The 6,659-nt window shown below is 42.8% G+C and overlaps 1 protein-coding gene across 1 annotated transcript; it reads right to left on the minus strand.

Moving 5' to 3' along the window:
* Positions 1 to 2,231: 2,231 nt before the first annotated feature.
* Positions 2,232 to 6,424, minus strand: NDUFA4 (NDUFA4 mitochondrial complex associated). Its single transcript, XM_030943486.1, has 4 exons — positions 6,008 to 6,424; positions 5,309 to 5,397; positions 4,937 to 4,997; positions 2,232 to 2,451 (listed from the first exon to the last, which is right to left on the minus strand). The coding sequence occupies exons 1-4, from the start codon at positions 6,050 to 6,052 to the stop codon at positions 2,395 to 2,397; spliced, it is 252 nt and encodes an 83-aa protein (XP_030799346.1). The 5' UTR covers positions 6,053 to 6,424; the 3' UTR covers positions 2,232 to 2,394.
* Between the last annotated feature and the right edge of the window lie 235 nt (positions 6,425 to 6,659).

A 6,659-nucleotide genomic window follows, 5' to 3' on the forward strand; every position in this document is an offset into this window, starting at 1 on the left:
TAATCAGGATCATTGATAAGGAGGCACAGAATAACTCTGTTAACAGAAATCTGATGCAAGCACAATGCTGTAGTATGCACAATGCTTTAATGCAAAAATAAGAGATGACTCTTCTGTATGTGGCTCATGAAAAGAACATGAAGACCAGGTCTACACTCACCATTCCAAAAAAATGTGCCACAAACAAAATCAAGTGGCTGTATCCATCTCAGTTGAAATCCAAGACAGCAGAATATCAGCCTCTTTCAGATAACACAACATCTGCTCAACAAAATTACAAGCCATGGCATTAATGAAGGATTTCACTTTTCCTACTAAAGATGGGTTTTCATTGTTTCATAAAATAGCCAAAGGTAAATATAAGATATAATCCTAAGATTCCAAACTGCAGTCACTTCTTCATGCTGTCTTCAGGGAATTCCATCTTTGGCTTTATGAAGAAAGAGGTAGGTGATGGTTTTAAAGGAGCAGCTCTAAAGATCCTCGAATATTTGAATACAGACAAAATATTGCCAAGCTGGCTCTCTCTCAACAGTAGCCTACAAAAGAAAGGGAGGGAGGGAAGGAAGGAAAGGAAGGAAAGATTCTTATGATATTTTTTACTTTTAAGTTTGGCAAATAATGGCAACTACTGCCCACTACATTTAACGTAGGACAGAAGTATATCCCTACAAGAAAAAGGAGGAAGTGTGCCCTCAGGATAATAACTTCTAGAATAATTAAACTTAGAAGACTTTAAGTTTTGTGTATTTTTAGGAGCAAGCATGCTGTAATAGGCAGACAAGTAACATTGAATTAATTGCCTCTTGTTTTCTAGTCTATCTGTACTTAAAGATTTAAATAACTTAAGCTCTTGTTAAAATGTACTTTAAATATGCATTGAAGTGCCTTTATTAAGAAAGACATAAGCCTCTGCCTTCATCAGCTGTGCACAAAAGGAATAACCTTGTCTCACCTAAGAATCAGGTTTACTTCCTGAATATTGGTGTTTCCAAATGTTCAGAGAATCTGTATTTGAAGAGATAAAATTCAAATGAACTGCCAGCTAACAAGTTATAAAACAGTTTTTACAACATACTTTTAAAATTGAACAAAGTGTTGCAACAGTTCTACTTGGATCCAGAGGAACCATTCCCCAAAGACACCTATAGGCTTTGCCCACCACTGTAATCAAGCCTCTTAACACACATTTTCTTACTCAGACTTCATGAGAGCCTTTCAAGCAAATGAAAACTGGGGTGAATCCAGTGGTTCGGTTCATAATAAAAGGATAATCTGAACTGCTACCAAATAAACTACATTTTACCTACAAGATTGTTCCATATAAAATATGAAGTCTTTGCAAATATCCATTATTTTGCAATTACCACAGAATAGTCTTGCTTCTCCAAGTTCTTGCTGCTTGATTTGACTTCATTATTTGCAATAGTTGCTATAGTTATCTACATTCTTGGAGTCAACTTTAAGCAGAAAGTATCAAGAACAGCTGTACTCTGTCAGATAGTACAGAATTAATACCCCCTATCCAAGGAAGTGCCAGATGTTCACAGTAAAGCACAAAGAACCTACCGGAAGTTACAGACTTGCAAAGATATTTTTCTTAGTCTTCCCGTAGTAAGACTCAGCCAAGTACTAAAGTATAAGATTCTGCCCTTTCTAGAAGGTATTTTTCATTCTTACATAAATAGCTAATTATTTCCCAAAACCTGCTTCGCTTCCTTAAATCTGTGATCCACAGGAAATCATGACACTGTAGAAATTTATTTTTTAAATATTGAACATTGTCTTTCTGTTTACTAAAAAAACTTGCTTAACTTGAAGAGAAAAAAGAAAGAAAAGAAACAAAACCTTTTGGAGAGCTCAGTCTGCTTTCTTCCTTCCCTCCAGCAACATATGGCAACATCTGTTCCCTCCCTGATGGATAATGACTTGTTGGCATTGATTTTTCTGCAATCAAAACTCCTTAAAGGGGCAAGTAGATAAATTCAGGTATATTTAAAAAATATATATGCATGCGTATAAATACATGCTTTCAAGTTCTTGAAGGTTGGTGTAACTGCATGAGCATGCAGTTATTTTTCTGAGATCAACACACTGAGCATAAGGCCCATCACAACAACTTTGCTTTCTTGTTGAGGAAACATGAATTGGCTTTTGCTTATTGACAAACCATACAGCAGAAACTGTTAATAGGAGGATATTGTCACTTTGCAAAATGAAAGAGCAGACACTTCAAGTTTTAAACATTTATTAAGCCTCATCAAAACACTTTCAAACACATGACCTGGTGCTGTGTGAGGCAAATTTACTTATTTCCTGGGTGATTAAGCATGACACTTGTGCGAACAGCTTCCGGAAGACCTTTCTGTGCAGCTTATGGACATTGTTGTGTTTTTAGAAGTCAGGACGGTCCTTTTTGAGGCTACTGTAGTCCATATTAACGGAGAACAACTAGGAAAGAGAAGGGAAAGAATATTAATTAAGAAGCTTGATTACACATTTTCCCTGGTATTTACTAAAAATATGCGTCACTGAACTTACGCCAGGAAGCTGAAATGATATTTTGAGTCTCTGAACTGGGCACTAATAAATAAACAAAAACCTTTGATAAACAGTAACTTTTTAATATCAATTCTATACTCAGTATTAGAAGCTCTGTATTTAAAATGAGTGGTCATGTCTTCCACTAGAGAAAACCAAGTGTCTCTTCTTAACCCCCAGAATTAGAAGTCCATTCAGAGGAACTTTTTACAGTACTGATGAGTTTATCCACTTTGCTCAAAATCTATGGCTCCCGTATACTGAAGACAAAAGCCAGCTTGCCATGTGGCACAAAGCACAGTGTCTGTGAACAGACAGTGGCACAAAGGAACATTTAGAGCAGTGCCACAAAAGCCAAGTTTGGTTTAGGTAGCTGCATCTAGAACTGCAAAGCATGACAAGGAGGAATTAAAGTCAGAACAGATCCTCCCACATTCTCGGTTTATACTATTATAATTGGATCCTGTTACAAGCAATTCAGAACAACCCAAAAAGTGATGGAGGACAATGAGTTTACTAACTCATATGCATGAGAGACTAACTGCAGACTAACTGCATATTTTGGCATCCCAGCCTGACTTGACAGCAAGCATATGATAGTACAGTTTTTCTTAAAAAAACAAGAAGATGAAAAGCACATAACTATCAGTTTGATTGTTTTTAGTTACACCAAATTTCAATTTTTTAAATTTTCTTAAAGAAAACACAACAGTCTACAGCACATTCAAATTACAGCTTTCTCTGCAACTCCTACAGCAATGCTCAGATCATCTACTCTCTTCTTTGGAATAAGAGTGAGGAAGTTAATATGACAAAGAGAAGTTTATAATAGAAAAAAGTCCCATCAAAAGCTAAGAGTTGTATAACAAGAACTTTTTACTAAAGAGTCATCCTCAAATTAGAATACATGTCCTTTTCATCTCCCACAAGGCAGATTTGGAAAAAATGTTCCCAATGATTCTCACACGCAAATATGGCAAACCCTGAGGCTGAGTTTGCATGTTAAGGCAGAAGGGGAATGCTACACAAGTCATGCACTCTTTAAAAGAATTTGTGCTGTGCACTATGCAGGATTTGCCAAGTTTAGATATTTACAAACCAGCAACATTCCAGAACTGGCAATGAAAACAAAGAATGAAATTTTCTTTTTGGACTTTTAAGGGAACTGCAACCCGTTTTATTTTGGAAGTGTGGGATTTTTCTACTTATTTCAGTGATTTGCATAGTAGTATATGGTACCAAACAAGACACTAGCTTAGAAAACACAGTAGATTTACTTTTTTTGAAGCTTGAAAATAATCTTAAAATATTCTTAACAGCAGTCTACTAACATAGCACTTCTGTAAAGCATGATTAAAACATGATTCATGTCCAGAGAAGGACAATAAAGCTGGTGAAGGGTATAGAGAGTAAGTCATATGAGGAGTATCTGAAAGAGCCGTTGTTGTTCAGCCTGGAGAACAGGAAGCTCAGGGGAGGCTGTCACGCTACAGCTCCCTGAAAAGAGGATGTAGCCAGGTAGGGGTTGGCCTCTTCTCCCAGGCAACCAGCAACAGGACAAGAGGACACAACCTCAAGCTGCATCAGAGGAGGTTCACGTTGGACCTCAGGAATAATTTCTTTTCTGGAAGGATTGTCATACATTGAAACAGATTGCCCTGGGTGGGGGTAGAGTAACCATCTCTGCGAGTGCGGAAGAAATGACTGGACATGGCACTTAGTGCTATGGCCTAGTTGACAACATGGTGCTCAGTCAAAGGTTGAACTCAATAATCTTGAAGGTCTTTTCCAACATAAATGAGTCTACAATTTCAGAACGCCTGTAAACTACCAAATGTTTCAGACATCTTTGTACGCTTCCTCATTAGTTCAATGAAATTAGTTGAATATCAGCTAAGGAACATTTCTATTGCATCCAGTTATTTACTGGGTATTAATTTTGTTAACATTGTTTTGTTTTCAAAAAAATCAAGACCTGCAGACCTGAATTCATGGTTATGTTAAACACTGACATTTTCCTGCAGTGCTTCTCATGAGTAAAGGCCAACAGCTTAGACCTTAGAAAACTGATCTTCTGGGGTTTTGTCCTCCCTGTAGTTTATTTCTGAGTATTATGAGCCAGTAAATTCTTCCTCTCACTTACAGTTGCTCTTTTCCTTTCAGCGTAATAAATATGACTGCTTTCATACAGACTCCTTTCACTCCCTTAACAACCACCATCAGGAGAGTTTTAAACCTCAAACTCAGCCATCTCTGCTCAGAGTTCTAGAGACAAATGCTGCACAAAAGGAATACATCACTCATCCAACTACTTTCCCATATAATCAAACATCCTATAGCAGTAGGCTACACCTCTAATATGATGCTTCCTGAAAATCTGTATTTCTCATTTTACCTTGTACTGGTCATTGGGAGCCATTTTGTTCCAAGGTTCTGGGTTATTTTTCTTGTCCCAGCTATTGAGAGAAATGCAAGATGTGAGAGAATATTAATACTATCTTCCAAAATGAAAAAAAAAAAATGTACTGTGGTTATTAGATCATCGAATCACCCATCCAAGCAAGTTTCCACAGAAAAAGGCACTGTCCTTTGTCAGCAGCCTCTAAGTACCATGGTAAACAAAGAGGTCTCCAAATCAAGCAAAGCTCCACACACCTAATGTCAGTTGATACTGGACCAAAACATTAAGGTGTCCAGAAACATAAAACCCAAGGCAGTGGGTTTTATGCAGCAGGAGGACTGGCACTGGGGACTATTGAATACATACCTAACATCAGGGTTGAACATCGCCAAACGCATGAGATACAGGCTTGCACCAACAGCTCCAGATCCAATGATCACAAACAGAGGGACCAACTGGAATAACAACACAAAAAAATTATGTATCATCCCACAACATACCAAAATGGTATTGATACATAGCACTCCTGACATCAGCTATGGTAGGCCACAGAACAATCTTACGGATTTTAAAAACACGTGGCCCTCTAAACCCCTGGCATAAGTTCCCTGTTCGCAGGGTATCCCTGGGGTCATTGAGGAACTAGCAGCTATGAAGAGGCAGGTATGAGAAAAACATCCTACACCAGAGAGACCAAAAGAAAACTTTCGTTACATCGCGTTTCTGCAACAGACAACCGTCCCTTCACCGCCAAAATGGCCCCTACCGTCTGTACTCGGATAACAAAACCAGAAACATGAGAGAACTAGAGTGGGGGCAAATGGTAGGCAAGAAAAACGGAAGGGCCACCTCGAGCCTTGCAGCACGAGCAAGGCCGCAGAAACCGGTGGAAAAAAGGGACCTGGCCGTGTCTGCTCGAGCAGCTCCGGGCGGTCCAGGGGTTCGGCACGCACAGGAATGCCAAGAGGTGGACGGGCGGGAGGAGGCGACCGGCGCGGCCGGGGACACCGAGCGACGGCAGAGAAGGGCGGACGCGGGGCCGGGTACTCGGGCTCAGGTACTCACGGCCGGGTGCTTCTTCGCGTGGGTGAGGACGGTGCCCAGCACCATGGCGGCGGTGTCGAGGTGCTGCTGGTTTGGTGGGTGTGGGCGAAGATCTCGCTCTCTGCGGGTTCCGCAGCGCTGCCTCCCCCTTCAGCCGCCGAGCCCCAATGTCACCGAGGCCCCCGCCGCGGCAGGTGCCGCCACCGCAGCCCGGATGTAGCAGCTCTGGCGTTCGCCTGCGCGCCCTCCGCCGACTCGCACCGGCCGCCGCCCGTAGCGCCGCCCCGCGCCGGGCCCGGCACGCTCCCCGGCCTGCGTGAGCCCGGCGTTAGCGCGGCCCCGTCTCGCCGGCAGCGCGGGCACCGCGGGCGGCGGCAGGCACCGGCCCGGGCACCCCGGGGCAGCCGGGCAGCGCCGCCCCACGCTGGCCCCTGCCGCACGGGCAGCGCCTGCGCCCGGGCAGCGCCTGCGCCCGGCTGCCCGCGGCGGGCAGGGCCCGGGAGCCGCGGCTGCCCGGCACGGAGGGTCACCCGCCTGCCGCCCCTCGCACAGAACGGGCCAGGTGGGAAGGGACTTCAGTGGGTCATCTGGTCCTCCCTGCCCGGGTAGGGTCATCCTAGAGCACATGGCACAAGATTGCGTCTCGACGGGTCTGGAATATCTCTCGTGAAAG

This window comes from Camarhynchus parvulus, chromosome 2 (assembly GCF_901933205.1).
Source record: "Camarhynchus parvulus chromosome 2, STF_HiC, whole genome shotgun sequence".
Lineage (NCBI taxonomy): Eukaryota > Metazoa > Chordata > Aves > Passeriformes > Thraupidae > Camarhynchus > Camarhynchus parvulus.